The sequence below is a fragment of the Dermochelys coriacea genome, chromosome 1 (genome assembly GCF_009764565.3).
Source record: "Dermochelys coriacea isolate rDerCor1 chromosome 1, rDerCor1.pri.v4, whole genome shotgun sequence".
Lineage (NCBI taxonomy): Eukaryota > Metazoa > Chordata > Testudines > Dermochelyidae > Dermochelys > Dermochelys coriacea.
In genome coordinates this window covers 300,068,238-300,089,117 of record NC_050068.2, presented here as the reverse complement: position 1 = coordinate 300,089,117, position 20,880 = coordinate 300,068,238, and the positions used below count along the sequence as shown (strand labels likewise).

The window sequence follows — 20,880 nt, the reverse complement described above, 5'->3', positions numbered from 1 at the left end:
ATTAATATTCTGTCACTAATTGCTTAAATAGTCATCAGATTGTGTTAGCTTTTTTTTATTTGCTTTTAAGATTTTGGATTATAATTGTTTCTAACTGGAATTTTTATTTTAACTTTATCATTTCAATACTAGGTAATAGTAAATGTTGCATTTCTTAAGGTAAAGACTTGTTTTTAAAAAAAGCTCACGTCATAAAAGTGTATTTTCTATTAAAAATTCTGACGGTTTCATAATTGTTGTGTAAAACACAGAAAGAAACCCTGCAAAGATCTGGACTTGACTGATAAGGGAGTGGCTATAATCACAAAAAGAGAATATTTTGATTAAACTTTTTTCCCCAGAAAATACTATGTGTGCCAAAAATGAATATTTATAACATATAAGCTTTTTATGTACAAATCATTGAATGCTTCTATTTATTAACACCCTTTTCCCTCATGTGGAAATGTTTCTCTTCATTGTTTCCCTGGGAACCTATATACTGCTGCTCAAAACAGATGAATTTCCCTGAAAAAGCCTCATTGTCCTCTATAGTAAAATATTCATCTATTTGTCTATGTGAAGAATACAGATATTAGATTGAGGGGGGAAAAGAAAAGTTTCATACTCTACCAGTTTACTTGTAATTTTGCTTGGATTTACAGTGTCTGACCTGATCTCCAGTATTCATAACTAAATGTAATAGATTGTACATTTTCTTAAAACCCATTCATTTTTTTGTTATTCCTTTCTTGCAGTGTCATAGTCTTTCCACATTTCTAACTTTTTTGACTCTAATGTAAATACTCTAGAATGATGTAAACAGATGGGGCTGTATGTGTGATGTTATGTGCATATTTGAACATCAAAACTATATTGGCCAGATTTACTAGGCATAGCTCCTGTACCTTGCCACCAGCCAGCAATGTATGGCACATATCAGACATTCTTCTAAAAAGATGGCACAGCAGCTGCATTTAATGGGAGATCAGGGGTGTGTTGTGCCTATTCAGAACAGGGCTACATTCAAGGTGGTGTTTGGCTGCCCCACCCCAATAGCATCTATGGGAGGCATTGAGTCTCTTTGGTTAGATGTGCATCCGATGAAGTGAGCTGTAGCTCACGAAAACTTATGCTCAGATAAATTTGTTAGTCTCTAAGGTGCCACAAGTCCTCCTGTTCTTTTTGCGAATACAGACTAACACAGCTGCTACTCTGAAACCTTTGGTTAGATGGGGACTTGTTCCATTAAACATTGAGGTGTCCATCCAGATTTTACCTCCCAGTTTACCCCTCCTTATATGTGCTCTTCCTCCCAGCCCCCACCCCTCCTTTCAAAGGGATTATTTGCTTTCTTCTTTTCTTTTCCCAGGTGAGGCAATCCAGACACTTGAATCCTTGTGAGCAGGTGGCTAGCTGGAACCATCACTGTGTGCTGTGCCAATACCTAGTGCTCTGCTCCTGCGTCATTGGTACGTCCAGACCCCTTACTCTAGTCCTGTTCTCCAAATTTAATTATGCCTTACTTCAAAAGGAACAGACATTTCCCCCTTGATTTTAAATATTATTATTTTTTTCTAAGCATATTTTAAAAAAACTTCGTTTCAGGCTCTAAAATTGTATTTTGTTTGCTTGCATATGTCTCCCTTAACCCATGTTTAACATACACATGTTTGAGCTCACTCACAACTAACACGTCAGCAAGAAATTCAGGAAATGCCAACGTAAGTTAGTTTTAGTGGTGTATATACAATCTTTTGTATAATCTGAAAATCTATTGAATGGCTCCTGAACCAGCTCTTCCTGCCAAATTTTACTATGAAAGATTGTTTTCATGTGTTTTCTTGTAAAAAATCTAGGTTGGAGACACTGGTTTATGAGATATTTGATAAAAAGGTTAAGGAAAAAGGCAATTTGTTTTACAAAAATTGGAGATCTGAAATTGAATCATTTATACTGACCTGTATTTAAGGACACGTCTTATTTTGTAATGGCTGACATTATGACATAATATGACAACATTCAGCAACTGTTGTATTCATATAGTATTAAATTATAGCAAATTGCATTTTGAATATGTTGAACAACACCAAGTTGTGCTGACGGATATACAGGAGTAATTAGTTAAATACATTCTATCATAAACCATTTGGGCATTTTCTCTTTATAAAATACGACACTTAATAACGTAAGGAGTGCACATTCAGCATTAATTTTCCCAATGCTATTTCCCCCATAGCATAGCAGAGTACTTCAACATTCTATATTGTTTTAAAGTATTGTAGTAATAAAGATAGAAGACCAGAGGTATTTTTGCATGATGCCAATTTCACACTAGTTTTAATTGTATTTACAGTCCAGGGGCCTCATTCTTCATGGCCCAATGCCTTGTGGAGTCATTTACATGTATGCAAAGTGAGTGTAATGTAGGTGTAAAATGCTATCAAATCAATGCACGAGTGTGTTATACTCACTTTGCACAGGAATAAATACACCATAAGATGCCATGCAGTGAAGAATCGAGTGCTAGGCATTTCCCTGAAGGGAGAGTGAAGTTAGCTGAGGCTATCTGGCTGGAAGTTTTGCAGGGAGTGGAATCAATGAAGGCCAAAGCTCATCTGAGGTGTGGTCCTATAGCGCTGAGAGCTTTGTCTAAATCATGGATGTCACACTCATTCTGTGAGGAGGGCCAAATTCCACTTCTAGTTGTGGTTTGGAATATAAATTTCAGTTCACAACAGACCTCACACTAATGTCAAGATGAAGCTTGAACAAAAATCGAGGGTAGAGTATGCAAGTCTGGATAAATGCACAGGCAAACTAAGCATGTGCCTAGGGCCCAAATGCATTGGTGGGGGGCCCGGTGCCCCCCAAACAGCCATACAGTCTGCTCACCATAGCTGGGCTGGCCATGTTGTGGGACCAGCTGTTTGTCCTGCTGCTGCTTGGGACGCTCACCTGCCATGACGGTGGGGCGATCAGACCAAATTTGAGTGAGTGGCACTGCGACCCGTGTCATGATAAGCAGCCCCCCGAACAACAGGAATATGAGCAAATGGTCCAGCAGATACACAGCATGGCCAGGCCAACTGCAGAGAATGTACTGAATGGCTGTTTGTCATTATTCATGAGAAGGTAGGGGCCAAAAAGTGTATTTTGCCTCTGGACCCCTGGTGGATTAATCTGGCCGTGAGAGTACAGCCCTGTGTAATAACTTAAAATGCAGTTATTATTATTTGTTATTTAATCAATTAGCCTTGTGCAAGTGATAAAGCAATTATAATTATCATCTAATATTTTTATTGCAGTAGCCCTTGGAGTCCCTGATCCTGAAAGAGGCCTCCTTGTGCTAAGTGCTGTACAAATATTTAGGAAATGTACTTTCCTGTTTAATCAGAAATGCTGTTAGGATGCAAACAAAGAAAAGTATTTCCCTTATTTTCCTCCACCATGTAAAAAGTTCACTGCAGTCAGGAGTCCTTATGAGCTGTTTTGCCCAAAAAGGCAAGTCCAAGAAATTCTCCCAGGAGGAGCTATTTTTAGGCATAAGATTTTTTGCAGTTATACAAGATCCCGTGTCCCATCTTATTTTAAGTAATCTTAGCCACTACCTTACAAAGAGCAACTAGCTATCTTGCTACCTTTGCTTGAAACACATTTATCTAAAAAAAAAAAATCAAAACCATTTCCAAGAGATTTTCCTCTTTTTGAGGTTTAATGTTATTTTCTGTGTACGTGTGATGCTTCCCAGAGTTGTGTCTCACCATGCTACCACTTGCCTTTAGCATTGGGAAGTCTTGTCTGTGCCATCTGTGGGTCAGATCCCCAACACCACCAGCCTCTGGAAACACAAGCAGTGACTTTCAGGCCTATGTAGGCCCCACTCTCTCTTTACAGGTTAATGACGGGCACATTCCAATTCCTGTGTCCTTTGAGCATCTTCCTGGAATGTCCAGGCCCTGATCCATTGGACACTTACAGAATTCACAGATCCTCTGTTCCTGTCAAACCTGGCCATGGATGGCCTGTGTACACCAGTCAGGAGATGAATAGCAAAGTCAGAGTTGAGCTGGGTCAGGATACCAGGGCGTCACAGTCAGGCACCAAGTTACAGACAGTAGGCAAGTAGCAGAGTCAGAGACAAACGAGGATCAGCAGCTGGAGTCTAGTGTCCACAGAAAGGCACAGTCTGGAGCGGAAGCAAGCAGGTGGTCTGTCTCATTGCTCAAACATCTCCCCATGATGGGTTCCTGGTTTATATATTAACTTGAGCCAATCAGTGGGCTGTGGTGGACAACCACTCAGACCCTGCTGGGTGGTACTTCCGGCAGTGTCTAGCTTCACTTGGTCCTCCACCAGAAACTCAGGCTAAGTTTCCAGTGGAGATGTGGAAGCATCAGCAACCCAGAACCACCATGGTCCCAGATTCTAGTCCTGCAGGTTCTTACATCATTCCTCCCCCTTCAGGCTCTTCTTTGGGGTGCTGCCAGTCCAGGATTATTGTGGTGAGTTTTCAAGAGTAGAATGCACATGGGTGCAAAACTGATTAGGTTCTGAGCCACTGCGAGGGTACTACCCTGAGGCCATGTTGGATGCATCCGCTTTCACTATAAATGGGCAAGTCAGGTCAGTGTGTGCCAGAACTGGGGCTATGGTGAAGGAGATCTTACGCTGGTCAAAAGCAAGGTGGGCTTCAGGTGACTAACTGAACTGAATGGCTTTATGAAGGAAGGAAGTCAGGAGGGCTATTTGTTCAGAAAAGTTGGTGATGAATTGCTTATAAAAATTCATGAAGCCCAAGAAGCACTGAAGTTCTTGGCAGGTCCAGGATGCTGTCCAGTTGCAGATGGCTTCCACCTTCTGCGGGTCCATCTGAATGCCCTTCAGGGAGCTGATGTAATCTAAAAATTCAATGGTGGCCTGTCAGAGGTGCACTTCTCTAGTTTGGCATGCAAATCATGCTTCTATAATCTCTCCAAGACAGACTTGACTTGATGGCGTTGCTGCTCAGGTGTCTCAGAATACACCAGTGTATCGTCAAGGTGGACGATCATGTACTGGTCCAGGATGTGCTTGAACACATTATTTATGAAATGTTTTAAATGTTTGCAGGGGCATTGGTTAAGCCAAATGGCATTGCTAAGTATCCAAAGTCTTCCATTTATTCCCAGGCCTTATGCACACTAGATTGTATGCCCCCACAAAATCGAGAGTAGTGAAGATCTTGATAGTCCTTCAGTGGTTCAGCAATTCCAGAACAAGGGAACCCGTCTTTGTCTTTTTTTTTTCTGTGCACAACTGGCATCCCTGTTGAAGAAGTGAGTCTGCAAATGAAGCCCTTTGCAAAATTTTCATGGATATGTGTGCGTAGTGCCTCCAGCTCTGGTTCAGACATGGTGTATATCTTTCTGTAAGACACCTTTACCCTAGGTTGTATGTCTGTTGGACAGTCATAGTCCCTGTGTGGAGGTAGTAAATCCTCATTTTTCTTTTCAAACACATCCAGATAGTTTTGGTACTTTTCAGGGAGGCTGAGGTTCTGGTCTGGAGCCACTCCCTTCTGGTTAGCCGATGCCATTTGGGGTCTTGCTTCCAATGGTCTTATCCAACCCCTGGAGCCCTGGTTGTGGGTCACCTGGGGACTGGTCAGTTTTGTTGGAGGCAAGCTTTTGGCAATATCCAGAGAAGAAGTTAATACTCCTGCGCCACTAGGAGATACATGGGTTATGCTGCTTCAACCAAGTGTTGGGAGTACAAATTGGGGTACTGAGTCAAAAATCCACTCAATGTAGGCTTAATGTTTGCCTTTATTTATATAATATCAGACAGAATTATTGTCATTTATAGTGTATCTGGACATATATTTATGCCAGACACACTATATTGGTAAATGGGCCCAAGTTACCACATTCTGGGGCACCAAGAATTTCTTCCACCTTCCATGACAGTCACTCCCTTCACTAATCCCCTTGTCTGGTCCTTCAGTCACATTCTTCAGTTTCTTGGCTGGTGTTTCTCCAGGTTGGGCCCATGTTTACTTTAGTCTTTTATACATTTCTACATTGCAGATTAAGTAATCTTGAGCCTATTGACTTTTAGCACATCAACTCTGGATTTTAGGTAACCTGTACATTATGCATGAGCAAGCTACAATTACTGAACTTTTGTATTTTTCCTGATGATTTTGAAGTTTCTGGTCATGTTGTTTTGTGTCACTCTGCCCTGGTTCTTCCCAGAAGAAGGGTTTTTTTATTTATCATTACATTTTTATGTATCTCTTACTTACTACTTCCAATATGTTACATTTGTTCTGTCGACCTTAACATTTTAAACAGATTAGCAGTCTATGTAAAAGAAGAACTGGCAAAATCATACTTATGCCACCAAAGCCTTAGCCTGTTACTCCTCATCTGTACTCATTCACTATACATAGCTATATTTTTAATTACTTGTAATTATCAAAGCTCTGAATCTTACCATTAATAATTCTTCATTTTATATTTCAAAGTTATACATCAGTATATGTTATTTTTTGGTACCCTTAATCTATTAGAAAGGGAAGGAGGAGTTACGGAAAACATAGTTATTCGTAAAATCAACATTTCTTATCTCCTTTACACTTGGGTTTGTTTTTTTTTCCTTTAAAGTCCAGTTTTATTTGTGAATCATTGCAAAGAAACTTCATTAGAGATTTTTCTGTGAATGCATTTTGAGGGGTGTATCAATTTTAGGGCCTTGATATTTATTTGCTTTTAGTGAAACCACTCCACAAGAAGAAAAGGAGTACTTGTGGCACCTTAGAGACTAACAAATTTATTAGAGCATAAGCTTTCGTGAGCTACAGCTCACTTCATCGGATGCATTTGGTGATGCATCCGATGAAGTGAGCTGTAGCTCACGAAAGCTTATGCTCTAATAAATTTGTTAGTCTCTAAGGTGCCACAAGTACTCCTTTTCTTTTTGCGAATACAGACTAACACGGCTGCTACTCTGAAACCTGTCATTATGCAAGGCACTCCACAAGGAATGCCAATAATTATTGGAAAGAATGAAGAGCAGATCACATCAAAGCATATTATTTCCTGGTTCCTTTCCATTACTGCCCCTGCGGGGACGGTCTCTTGGGTCATTGGTCCTGCTATAGAAGTGACCCACCAGTTGCCTCCACCAGCGTGTGCCCTGTTACCAGGCCTGGGCTGGTTTGTTTCTCAAGCTCTTTCAGGTTGGACAGGAGTGGAGGATATGTCTTTGTGACCCACAGTAAAAGCAGAGGTTCAGCTGCCATTAACATTATTTCTCCTCTGGAACCAGGCATCAGTTACCTGAATGGGTTCAGGACTTGGTTCTACAGGTTTTGGTGTGGTGGGCAGGCATGGGGTCATTGGGCTATTCCTTCTTCCCTCTTTCTGCAAGCACAGCTGAAAATCAGTGCACAGGGTGAGATAAATAAAGGCCTCTAGGTGAGTGAGGTTTTCAGCGTGGGCTAGCTCTTCTTTTACATCCTCACTGAGTCCCCTCCAGAGCTGGTATAGATGGGCCGCCACATTCTATGTGATATCACTTGTAAGCCATCGAAAATAAGCAAGGTAGGAGATGGACAGCCCTTGCCCCTGGCAAAGCTTCCAGATGGAAAACTCTGTGAAGTGGATGCCATGCGGGTCATCAATGATAGTTGGGAAGGCTTTCAGGAAGGTGTCCCAATTGGAGAGCACTGGGCTGTTTGTACTCCAACAGGGAAAGCCCAATAGAGCGCTTCGCCAGTAGGAGGACAGACTGCTAGTTTCACCTGTGACTGCTCTGCTGGGGTATATTTGAGGGCAGGCAGGAAGAGCAGCCTGCATTGGTTCAGGAACCCCCAGAATTTCTGATGGTCCTTATCAAACTGTTTGGGCAGCAGCACCATGGGAGCCAGTTCAAGTGATGAGCGATCTGTTTGGTCACATAGCATAGCTGCTTCTCCCTGTTAGTGTGCTAGCTACTTGCATGAGGTCTATGCTTTGGCAGCAGGCTGTGCCACTTGGGCCTGTAGCATGATATTCTCTACCCACTGGTCGGTGACTTGGTCCTGCAAGGCTTGGGCCCTTGGGGACCTCATTGTTGGAGAGTGACCCATCCCTTTCATCATCTGTGGACGGGTTGGATGGGAGGGTAGAGCTGAAAGTGGTCTGAACAAACTGTCACGGCTGGGTTGTGGGTGGCCTGTGTGCATCAGTCAGTTACCAAGTTGAGTTCAGGAGATGAGTGGTGGAATCAGAGTTGAGCTGTGTCAGGATACTAGGAAGTCAGGGTTCAGGCAGCAGCTTACAGGCAGCAGGCAAGTAGTGGAGTTGGTGATGAATGAAGTTCAAAACCCGGAGTCTAGTGTCCACAGCAAGGGAAGATCTGGAGCAGAAGCAAGCAGCTGGTTTGCATCATTGCTCAGTTAGCTCCCCATAATGGCTTGCTGGTTAATATATCAATATGAGCCAAATGCTGGGCTGTGAGGGGCTACCACTCAGGCCCTGCTGGGTGGTTTTTCCAGCAGTGTCTAGCTTCACCAGGTCCTCCAGTGAAAACCTGGCCTGAGCTTCCAATGATGATGCAGTAGTGTCAGCAACCCGAAACCACCATGTTCCCAGATTATAGTCCCTTAAATTCTTACAGTTCCCAAAGGAACAGTACACCACAGCTTATCAGTTGCACCTTAGATCACAGATCGGCTTCCAAACCACTTGAATGTTGTGGTAAAAAGACTCAAAGATGCAGATCTCACAGAAAAAGGATTCAAGTGTAAGATAGGGGCAGCTAAAGTCCCTAGGTGCAGGAGACAGTTAAATTTGCCCAAATCTCTTGAAAGTGGAATCCATTGTTAACCGGTCTGTGTCTAAAACAAAAAGTTTTATAGGTTTGGCTAATTATTACTACATTATTATACCATATAAATTATTATTTGTCAGGGATTTAGTGACATTGTGTCTGCTATTACAATCTGAGTGTTGTGAGATGTTATTGATAAGATAGGCCTTCTCTTAATGCTGAATGCTATGAGGTTTCTGTTCAGTCTGACCTCTGGAAAGTAGTTTCTTAGCTGGAGTCCCACCACTGAGAATCCTCTGCCACAAGCACCTAACAGGTGGATTGCACTCTCAGCAAATTTGCGGATGATACTAAACTGGGAGGAGTGGTAGATACGCTGGAGGGGAGGGATAGGATACAGAAGGACCTAGACAAATTGGAAGATTGGGCCAAAAGAAATCTAATGAGGTTCAATAAGGATAAGTGCAGGGTCCTGCACTTAGGATGGAAGAATCCAATGCACCGCTACAGACTAGGGACCGAATGGCTCGGCAGCAGTTCTGCGGAAAAGGACCTAGGGGTGACAGTGGACGAGAAGCTGGATATGAGTCAGCAGTGTGCCCTTGTTGCCAAGAAGGCCAATGGCATTTTGGGATGTATAAGTAGGGGCATAGCGAGCAGATCGAGGGACGTGATCGTTCCCCTCTATTCGACACTGGTGAGGCCTCATCTGGAGTACTGTGTCCAGTTTTGGGCCCCACACTACAAGAAGGATGTGGATAAATTGGAAAGAGTACAGCGAAGGGCAACAAAAATGATTAGGGGTCTAGAGCACATGACTTATGAGGAGAGGCTGAGGGAGCTGGGATTGTTTAGTCTGCAGAAGAGAAGAATGAGGGGGGATTTGATAGCTGCTTTCAACTACCTGAAAGGGGGTTTCAAAGAGGATGGCTCTAGACTGTTCTCAATGGTAGCAGATGACAGAACGAGGAGTAATGGTCTCAAGTTGCAATGGGGGAGGTTTAGATTGGATATTAGGAAAAACTTTTTCACTAAGAGGGTGGTGAAACACTGGAATGCGTTACCTAGGGAGGTGGTAGAATCTCCTTCCTTAGAGGTTTTTAAGGTCAGGCTTGACAAAGCCCTGGCTAGGATGATTTAACTGGGACTTGGTCCTGCTTTGAGCAGGGGGTTGGACTAGATGACCTTCTGGGGTCCCTTCCAACCCTGATATTCTATGATTCTATGATTCTATGAACAGTTTTATCCTGGCTTTCTCAAGCTACATTGCCCCTGTGGGTCTTGGCGGGTTACAGATGATGATGGAACTAAGAGTTCACTAGGTCTCAACCCATTAAAGTCACTTTAGATTAGAACCAGGACTTGAATTTAGATAAAAAGGAGCCATTGTAGTTCTTTGAGCATGATTTGAGGTGATCCCATCAACCTTTGTTGCGGGAGAGGTGGACTACTAAGAAGGACTGAGGACATTTTTAAAGGACAGTTTCATTGGTCCTTCATTGCCACCACTACGTCAATGACCTTCATAAGAAAAGGGTGTTTGGAAACTGGGCAGTAATTGGTGAGGATGCAAACACTTAGTGTATACTTTTTCAAAATTAGCTGGACTGCGGAGGGTTTGTCTTCCTTGGAGGAGGCATTGATGTTTTCAGTTAATAAAGGGCCCAGTTAAAAAAGGGTGCTAGCATCCACCAGTACTGAGGGGAAAGCACTAGGTTCATATATCACGAGTAAGGCTAAGATTTTGTCATGGTTATTTTTAGTAGAAGTCATGGACATGTCACGAGCAATAAACAAAAATTCACGGAAGCCGTGACATGTCTGTGACTTTTGCTGCTGTGGCTCCATGGTTTCCCCCCTGCCACCATGATGGCTGGGAGCTATGGGGTTCCCCCTCTGCCCACAGCAGCTGGAAGCTGCAAGAGGGGCCCCCCTCTGTCCACGGTGGCTGGGAGCTGCAGTATGACCATATTTTCAAAAGAGAAAATGGGACACCCCCAGCCGCTCGCCCGAGGCATCCCTCTGTGCGAGGCTGTTGCTCATTGCTGAAACCCTGAGGAGGGCCCCCTCTGGAACCTTGTAGGGGGCCCCTTGTCCCTGCTGTCTCCTGTTCCTGGAATCCTGCCAAGGCCCCGCTGGATGCCAGCTCCAAAGTCCCGCAGCCCCTTGGACTGAAGAAGAGAATATCACGGATTCTGTGACTTCCATGACCTTCATGACAAAAACATAGCCTTAATCATGAGCTAAGTCTTCCTTGCACCTTTTAGGTCTGATTTGATGAGTGGCTTAAATTTCACCAAGGCCAAAAGATTGGGCACTGTTCTTAGTCCTAAGTATAATATATGAACTAATTCTCTACTGATGGAACATCTCTGTAGTATTGTTACATCAATTATTCTCTTATTCTTCTCTTCCAGCTTTCTTAGTTACATTTACTTATCTATTCCAACATCTAGTTTGGTAAGAAGAAAAGAAAGTTGGGCAGGTTTGTCTCAGTGGGAGTTAACTAATCCATCTAAAAATAATGATGACAAAGAAGACCATATCTGCGAGCAGAGCTTCCTTGATTCTCTTTCTGTGCCAGATGATTACTGCATTGGAAGTACCTCTTGATCGTAAGTATTAACTTGTGAAATAAGCATATTATAATGGAAGATAAGGACAACATCTAAAACCAAACACTGAGAATGTATTAGCAAATGAAGGAGAATCTATGTATCAGAACATTTTAATCATTAAGTTTTTACTTTCAATTTATAACGTTTTAAAAGAACTGTATAAATAAAGGTTTCAGAGTAGCAGCCCATGTCTTTGTAAGAGTTATTTTAGCCTTAAGCATTTCCTTTGTACTTCCATATGGTCATATGGGTAGATTGATTTTGGCTGCAGCATGAGAGCAATGCACTCTATTAATTCTGATTTCCTGCCTCCTCAGTACTTCCGAATCAATGTTTTATGTCCCTTTTAGGTCTATGCCACATATCCGAGTTGCTGTTAAAAAAAAACAGGGTTGCTCAGGGTTGCTGTGAGCATTTCAGAGCAGTTTCCTATACAGTGGAATCTGAGATACTGTAGTATTTCCTGACACAATGGCAAATGTTTTTAGTATTTCAGATATTACTGTGTGGTAACTGTTGATAAATGTTCTCTTTATAGATGACCACGTATTTGTCAGAGATACTTACCTTCCCTCTCTTAAGATGCTAAGTTTCTTCTTACTAACAAATGATTCTCTTTAATCTTTGTTTGCCCACTCACCTGCTGATTCTGATGGGGGGAAAAGCAATACTTCTCAAAGAATGTAAGTTTCTGTCCACAAAAAATAGATAGTGAAAAATAAAATGTGTGCTGCTTAAAATTAATACTTATTTTGTTGAGCAATGAGTGTAAAGTCCAAATAATGTGGATCAGGTATTTGTTCACAATTGTGTTTGCTGTGGCTAAATGTTTTGTGCATGCAGTGTTAAGAAAACACTATTGTATATATGTCAGCTTGAAGGTATTTTTATAAAATAAAACATTCAAACAAAGTTTAATTTTACTTTACCTGAACAGTAAGAGTCTTACAATTTTTTTAAAGCAATTTGCTATTGCTACTTTCAGGAGTAAACACATTTGGTGAAACTGAATTCATTGAGAGGTGTGTATGCATAAGGCAGGGACAATATGACCCACACACTTTTTATAACTCTGAAGGTGGAGAAATTTTTATTTATTTTTTAACAGTGCATACAGTGAATTAACTAGGTCCAGTCTTCCTTCAGGATGCACTAACATGGCCATTGTGCCCATCTCGAATCCAGTGAGTTCAAATACAATGGGACTCCGCATAGGTTTGAATGTTTTCAGATCTTGATGCAGGATTGAGATCTTATATGTGCATCAGGTGCTATCAATACACTGTATTACAAAAGTGCTCAAATTGTACCGCTTTTCAGACAGCACTTTTGCTATCTTAGAACATTGGGTGTACTGGCCCCAAGAACTGTTACCCAGAAGGGAAAAGCCTCTGACTGCTTCTCTACAGGAACATGTGAAAAGTCATATCCTGGGAAGAAAACCTCCCAATCACTTTCCTGTATGCAGTGAGGGAGGAAAGGAGATGCTAACCCTGAAGGACCTGTTCTGTTCTATTTAGGGTATTATACAATTATGTTACAATGGTATTTGAACATATCCACCTTGCTATTCCAGGAGATGGGCATGTGCAACTCCCACTGTAGCCCACTGGGAAGTATCTCCTGGAATGGTTGGTCCCTTGTGAAACCATTTCTCTTTCTCTTTTCAAGATATATATTAGCTAATCAAATAGGGAAATATGCATTTGCAATGAGTTAATGAAAAATTTCCAAAATTTGTAAAAAAAAGATTGGCTCTGAGAATTTCAGTACCTTCCTGTTAGTGTGATAGTTATGGCCCAGTACTGTGAGGCACTTGAGCACCTCCTGTGAGATGTTGTGCACTCTCAACTCCCATTGATAGGATCAGGACACTTGTTACTAAGACTTCTTCTAATTTTGAGGTACTAACCAACTTCTAGCTGGAAAATCATTCACAGTTGTTTTATGACTCCTTGGCAGCATGTTTAGAGCAATCTTAGGTCCCAGTGCTACAATCCTTACACACAGAAGTGTCCCAGAGGAACTTTATGGTGAATATTTTTGTCAGTGAACATTTTTTTACCTGTGTAAGGGTTTCAGGATGATACCCTTACAGATCAGGTCAGATAATTCAGTGGTTAAGTGTATACTGGGGTGTACATGCTTACGTGCACAATAATTTACATTTGTTTTCAGAGGAATTTACTCTGGAAAAAAGCAGAATATGTGAGAAAGGGTCATAGGCCAAGGGATTTCATGGACTTTATTTATTTAAAGCTAAACACATTCAGGGATAGAACTCTGAACTACTGTAATGATACTCTGGCTGCCACTGTAGTGTAAAACAGATTGGGAGTGAGATATGCGGTAAGACATTGATTGGCACTGTCTGCAACTCCTCCTTTTGTCAGGAAATTTTGCATTCCTTTCTGTGCAAAGAGAGGTGCAATCAATGGTAAATGATTGCAAATTACTTTACATAGATTGGCACCAACTCCTTCACCAGGGGAATGAGTTTCAAACCATGCCAATCATTCTTAAGCGCTTGACTGACCCTGGCGTCTCTTGTTCATCCTTGGGCAATTCAGCAAAATGGCTATTCCTTATTAGTTTATGGAAAAGGTAGAAAATGCAAAATCCATTTTAGGTTTGTTCAGTACTAGGAGAATAAAATGTAGAATTTTTCCAAGTGCTACTTTTGATACAGAATTCCCAAATGTGTCAGTATCTGTCTTTATTCCATCCTTAGTGGATATAAGTTTTCTAAACACTTAAGCTATAGTCAAACTTTCAGGTACAAATTTATGCAAAAATTATTTTACTTCTGACCTGTAGTTGTCCTTAAATCATACCTCAAGTGTGAATTAGTCATGTTACCACTGAAATTTAGTGCAAACTGGACTCCTGCTTGGAGTGTTTGAAACACATCCAATGTTTATAAACTGAAAACAATGTACATCACTTTTGATTGGTTTGTGTAGACTGAAGAGAGCTCTTTTCCAGTGTAAATTAGGGCTCTTGTTTGTTTGTTTTGAAATATTTGTTGGCTTTAAGGATTCAGGTGTCCTTTGACTTCACAAATATTGAATGAGATCTGTAGTATATTAAACAAGGAATATCCATTAAAACCTCTTTGGAAGGGTTTTCAGTTGTGGTAAATCAGCACAGCTTCATTGAAGTGAATATAGCTAACCTGATTTACAATAGAAGACCATCTTGCCTTTTGAATGCAAAGGATACTTTAATACCAGTCTTTTGTTGCTAATTCTGTCTTTTTTGCCCCTATAAAACTGGTTGGTACCTTGAAAATATCATTGTTTCTTAATGTTTCTTAATTATGTTCTGCAATAAAGTATCACAGCCTCCAACAATAACTCAGCAATCTCCAAAAGACTACATTGTTGACCCTCGAGAGAATATTGTAATACAATGTGAAGCAAAAGGAAAACCACCTCCTAGGTTAGTACTACTTTTATTGTTTTTGCTGTTACAGAAAAATGTTGAAAAGCTAGAATAACAAATATGAAAATTAAGAGGAAATGAAGTAATTTTCTAGATTAATACACATAGCTTTAATCTAAACTAGTAACATCAAATCAGTATGAAGTCTTATGTTTACCATCCTTGTTATTTTTTTAATATTAATAATATCTGCATTAAGTGAGCCCTTCCCATAGAAGTGCTGAGGACACTGAACTGAAAAACAGTACCATAGAAACATTCTAAAAATGTGTAGTGTTACAATTTTGAAACATCCTCTTAAAGTTTTCAATAGGAAAATCAGTAAAGGGGATCATTACAGTAAAAGGGGTAGGCAGCTGTACATGGGGGGCACTTCAAAGAATACCCATAGCACTGTTCACCTTCTATCCTTGGATATCCTGGTGGAATTTCTAAAATGCAGGTGGTGTATGAGCACACATAATTGCTAGAACAAGGCTGAAAGTTCATCTATGGTCTGCACCATTATTTGCTTGATTGATGTATTCTATGATTTCTAAATTGTACAATTTTGTAAGCAAAATGCAATGCGCTAAGGAACGTGTGTCAGCTTAAACTTGAGTGTCCTGATTTTTCTAGGTTTTTTTTTTATAGCTTTCATATTACTCACCATACATTAAAGGCAGAGGTGGTGGTGCTGCCTATAGTTAAGGTTCCCCAATAATTCCATTATAAGACCATGTTTTTAGTTGCTTGTAACTTTACCAATTTTTAATAATTCTGGCTGAAATTTTCTATGCCACATGTCTGCATGTTAGGCTGAATTGTTTGGAAAGTTTCAGCAGAAAGAGTTCAGCTGTTTTCTAGAATGAGGGTAAGGAAAAATATATTGTTTTGCCAATATGTAAAAAATCTTACAACTTTTGTTGAGAAGCTCTAATTCCCTCCAGTTTTTAGAGTTGGGTCTTGAAAATATTCAGGGATGTGACTATGGGATCAAAGAGAGGTTCTTTTTGGTGTCCTCATGAAAATCCTGAATTTGTTCAACTTATAAACATCTGAAAATTGCCATTTGTATATGTTCAGTAGAGGTTTGATAGAGGCTGGAAGTAAAGTTCACCAAACATTTTGCGTACTGAGCATGCACCACTCATACAGTGCTCTATGCAAACTACACTGAGCATGCTTCATCCCCACAGAGCTCATTGACATATGCCAATCCTTCTGATTGTTCCTTCTGGCATCTGGGGACAGTTCTGATGCTGGACACCAGAACTGAGAGCAGGGAGATTTTCTCTCCTGTGCTCTCAAATTTTTTATTGTAGGATGTTTTTAATATCACACGTCTGTTATAGAGGTGTGGTAGCAGCACTAGAGTTAATGCTGCACCAGGATTTCTATTTCAACAGAGGTAATGACATTCTCTAAAAAGTCCGTGTTGAGTGAGGTGATGAATTTGTAATGCTTTCGGTAGTTTCTGAAGTGCTTGAATTTTCTAGTGCAATTTCCAAAGGGAAGCGGGGGGAACGGACGAGACGAGGATAGTCTGAGTTTATTTATGCCTATTTTCATAGGCACTATGTGACCAAATATTTTTTTTGATTGAGCTAATTGACTTGATCCATTAGGACAAGCAATAGAGGCTCATCTTTTAGATCAGGTGGTTCTGGGTTAGATCCCTTCAGACACAAGTGGGAATTAGCATGGCTACGGAACTCTAGGGTTTGCTAGGGAGAGGGTTAATGCAACGTGCCTCTTTGTCCCCTGCTATTGAATAAACCAGGGGTTCTCAAACTGTGGGTCGGAACCCCAAAGTGGGTGCCAGGACTGGTTTTAGACTTACTGGAGCCTGGGATCAAAGCCTGATGGCTTCAGCTCTGGGTGGCGGGGCTAAGGTTACAGGCCCCTCCTCCTTGAGCTGATGCCCTTGGGCTTTGCCCCCCCCCACAAGAATAATGGGGCTCAAGCGTTGGCTTTGGCCCTTCCCACTAGGGCGGCGGGGCTTGGATTTTGCCTCCTACTTCCCGGCCCGGTGGAGCTCAGGTGGGCTCAGGCTTTGGTCCCCTCTGCTGGGTCAAGTAGTAATTTTTATTGTCAAAAGGGGGTCACGGTGCAATGAAGTTTGACAACCCCTGGACTAAACCATAGATTGAGGTTTATGAGTATGCTACTGCTTCTAGCTAACAAGCTGTCTTTTTAGCTGGAGCAACAGACCTCATGCTTTTATTCCAAGTTCAGTCTCCTACATTGCCCATTCCACACCTATCTATCTGAAGCTAAAATTGAGCCACTCACCGTGCTCATGGATTACAGAAACTCTCCTGCACTGTCCAATGATAGGAGGACATACCACAATTTAAGCTGTGTAAACCCTGCTGAGTTGGTTGAATTTCACTTGTACTACATGTATTTAGATTTATATGTAAAAATCTCACTAGTTTTCAAATGTAAATGTTTAAGGGTCTGATCCCGAGAGGTAATGAGTATCAGCAACACCCTCTAACTACACTAGGGGTTGTATGTGCTCAGCACCTCATGAGGTGCGGCCATTCAGTCACGATCCTACCATTGTATCAATGTATTTTTGGAAGTAAGAGAATATGTCTTATGAATGCATTTTTAGAGCAGTAGGATTGGCATACTATGGATCTATTTTTTTCCGTAAAAATAAATCTTTATGAATTGTAATACTGTAAATTCTCAGCAGCTACTTTACAAAACATCAGTTGTTTTGGGTAACACTAAAAGGAAGCTAATAGATTGGTTATGGCCTACCCGAATGCAAAATTTAATGTATAGAATCACAACAGTTTGCATTAGAGTAGTGAAAAGCAATCAAACCCACAATATTACCTTTTTATTCACTCCGGTAACTTAAAAAATGGACAAATTGATTAAGAGACATGATCTCCTGCTGAGAACTTATATGACACATTTCAGCTCAGAGCAAATTCTTACAGGCCAGTTATAAACCTTTGAATAATGGGGTTTATAATGGAAATGCTAATGAAGCTTTAACAATATCAATGCTAGCAGATTTCACTTTATCATCTTTAGTAGAAAATGAAAGCATTTTTTCTCTGTGATTAGCTTATCAATCCTTCTGTGTAATTTTATAATATAAATATTATAAACAATAATTATCATTTGTAATTTTTAATAATATAAATAATATATAGCAAAACTGCTGACCTTAAAAATGGCACCTATTAACAAGTATAGCCAAGTCTTTTGTCTCAAAGCATGTTTGTTCATTACTTATTTCCCAGTTAAATAATTCAAATATATTATTCTTAAGCCATATTTTTATGCTATACACAAAAATCTGTATGGTGTTAAGAGATTTTTCTAAAGTTATTTTTCTTGTTTTTTCCAAATCTTTAGTAATTAGTTTCCTATTCTTGTATTTATGATTCTAGTTTCTCATGGACACGTAATGGAACTCATTTTGATATAGATAAAGATGCAAGGGTAACAGTGAAGCCAAACTCAGGAACCCTTGTAATAAACATTATGAATGGTGGAAAGGCAGAAGCATATGAGGGAGTATATCAGTGTACAGCAAGGAATGAACGTGGAGCAGCAATTTCCAATAACATTGTTATACGCCCGTCCAGTAAGTGTAATTCTAACATTCATCAAACCTGAAACATTTGTACTTATTTGTTTTGTTGTGAACTTTTTGGTTTAATTATTTTCTTTTTTCCTTTCCTTAAAAAAAAAGACATCTTTTTAATCATCAAAGCGATCTTATTAGAAGGTAATTGTACAGTTTCTGATATTCTGGTTTAGTACTGTACTGCATGAAAAGCTGCCAATTTTCTCCAAAGTTCCTTAGTAAGTTAAACACCCAATATGTTTTCCTGGTTTTCAGTATGTCTGACTCATTTGTCATGTTTAAAATTGGACAGTGTATAAAACATTACAATTAGAAAAAAGAATTATAAATCTTTAACATATTTCTTTGATGTGGAGTACTTTTTAAAAAAAAAATCTGTTCTTGCAAAGCAATTACTTTAAAAAAAAAAACAAAAAAACCCAAAGCCCTAACATGGAGTATATTGAGACAAACACACATATCCCTCCTGTCCCCAAATCTTAAAATATATTGTGGTATTATATTGGCTTACTTTTCAAATGTCACAGCTTTTGAGCTCAAATATATTTTCTTGAGCTGCTCTTATTTTTACTATAGTCTTTGTTGAATCTCTCCACATGGAATGCCATTTTAGAACTGTCTCACTTTGTTTTTTCTAATTGTATGCATTGCTTTTCTACATGATCCAGAATCAAACTTGTCAAATGTTAGTGCTTACCCAGAAGAATCCCTTTCTGTTTGATTACTTAGAGTAAAGAAATGATTCTCTAAAACGTATAAACAAAAATATTATCAAACCTTTCTTTTTCCCAAAGACAACACAACTACTCAGAAGTAGAAGTTATAATCCATGTACAGTAAATGTCAGAAGACCGTTCCTTTTAAATTATGTGACACATATCGTTCTTTCATGGGATTCTGGAACTTATCAATCCAGAGTGTATATGAATGTGAAAATTATCTTCTACAGGATCCCCCTTGTGGACTAAAGAAAAAGTAGAACCAAAACATGTCAGAGAAGGTGATCCTCTCGTACTTCACTGCAGCCCTCCAGTTGGGTTACCACCACCTATAATATTTTGGATGGATAATTGTAAGTTTATATTAAATCTGCATAAAGAACATATTTCTTGACAATTTTGATTGCTGTCCTAAATAATTTGAAATTACTTATGAAAAATTGCAGGAGACAGTGTAGTTGCTCAGTGAGGATAAAATCCAGTCTCTGCTTGTGCAAGGCTGCACAGTTCCACAGAATAGGAAGGGCCATGCCTGCAGAGAGGCTGCTCATGAGCAGTGCGTGCAAACAGGGTTGGGGCTGTCTGCATGTGTCTTGTGGTTTTATATTTGCTGACGTATTTTTGAGGGGAGATAAGGAAGCAGCTGAGAGCACTTACAAAGAGATGAGACATTACAAAAGGCAGGTCACATATGGGGTCCATAGATCACTAATGTATTTCTTTATGTATTATAATGAAAATAAATGTGTCCTTGTTTTTACTTAGCTTTCCAAAGGCTGCCTCAAAATGAAAGAGTTTCCCAAGGTCTGAATGGAGACCTTTATTTTTCTAATGTAAAACCAGAGGACACTCGTGAGGACTATATTTGTTATGCGAGATTTAATCACACTCAGACTATACAGCAGAAGCAACCTATTTCTGTGAAGGTTTTTTCAAGTAAGTATTATTTTTCTTAATTATACATTTACATTGTAGTTATCTGGATTTTTCACTTGCTGGCCTACAATTAAGTAGTTCTATGTGAGAGAGAAATTGTAATCTTCATCACAATAAATAAGAAATTATTCTATACAACTTTAAAATATTAATGTCCAGTTTTCTTTATAAATACTTTGCAAAAACATGAGTGGTCCTAAATAATTCATGCTGTTTTTCTTTCCATGTTCGCCTTTAAAGTTTTACGTTAAATATTGATTTTTTCTTTTTCAATAATATCTCACTCAAATCACCTATATTTTGTAACATTTTACTTATTTAAAAATTATAATGTGATAAATACTGAATTTAAATTGGCAATCCTATGTGCATACACCAGTTTATAATGATCATGACTGTTCAAATGAATTAATCAGCAGACAGCTGCAATAACATATTGCTCTCTGCTTGTATTGTTAAATCAACTTGTCCATAGTGATTCACGTTTGATGCCCAGTAATCTGATAATTTACCCACTTGTATGCATTCTTCATGATATTCTGTTTATTTCAGTGGATTCATTGAATGAAACTATATCTGCTAATTTGAGTGACACTGATTTTTATGGTGGTGAGTTATGGGATGGTGATCCCCACTGGTATTCCCTCTTTCATAGTAGAAGTTAGTTAACTAACTTTCACCTCCATGGCTACTTACCTTTGACTCCCCTTTCCAGTTTCTAATAAATATATCCATTAGTACTGGTGATAATATACACTTTACAAAGGGATGCCACAGTGTGAGCCTTTAA

At 39.8% G+C, this 20,880-nt stretch overlaps 1 protein-coding gene across 50 annotated transcripts in view; it reads left to right on the top strand.

Moving 5' to 3' along the window:
- NRCAM (neuronal cell adhesion molecule) overlaps window positions 1-20,880 on the top strand; it is a 285,751-nt gene that overhangs the window by 166,113 nt on the left and 98,758 nt on the right. For 28 of the 50 annotated variants that reach the window (XR_006275037.1, XR_006275038.1, XR_006275039.1 and 25 more), the window contains 8 exons: window positions 1,352-1,451; window positions 11,193-11,390; window positions 12,059-12,076; window positions 14,729-14,834; window positions 18,236-18,432; window positions 19,385-19,507; window positions 19,920-20,090; window positions 20,643-20,699. Coding sequence is in view for 46 of the 50 variants with exons in the window: in XM_038395579.2 (XP_038251507.1) it covers window positions 11,300-11,390; window positions 12,059-12,076; window positions 14,729-14,834; window positions 18,236-18,432; window positions 19,385-19,507; window positions 19,920-20,090; window positions 20,643-20,699 (763 nt within the window). In the remaining 4 variants the exon portion in view is untranslated. The remainder of the gene's footprint in view (window positions 1-1,351; window positions 1,452-11,192; window positions 11,391-12,058; window positions 12,077-14,728; window positions 14,835-18,235; window positions 18,433-19,384; window positions 19,508-19,919; window positions 20,091-20,642; window positions 20,700-20,880) is intronic. The other 22 variants (XM_043494871.1, XM_043494875.1, XM_038395608.2 and 19 more) reach the window with 4 other exon arrangements.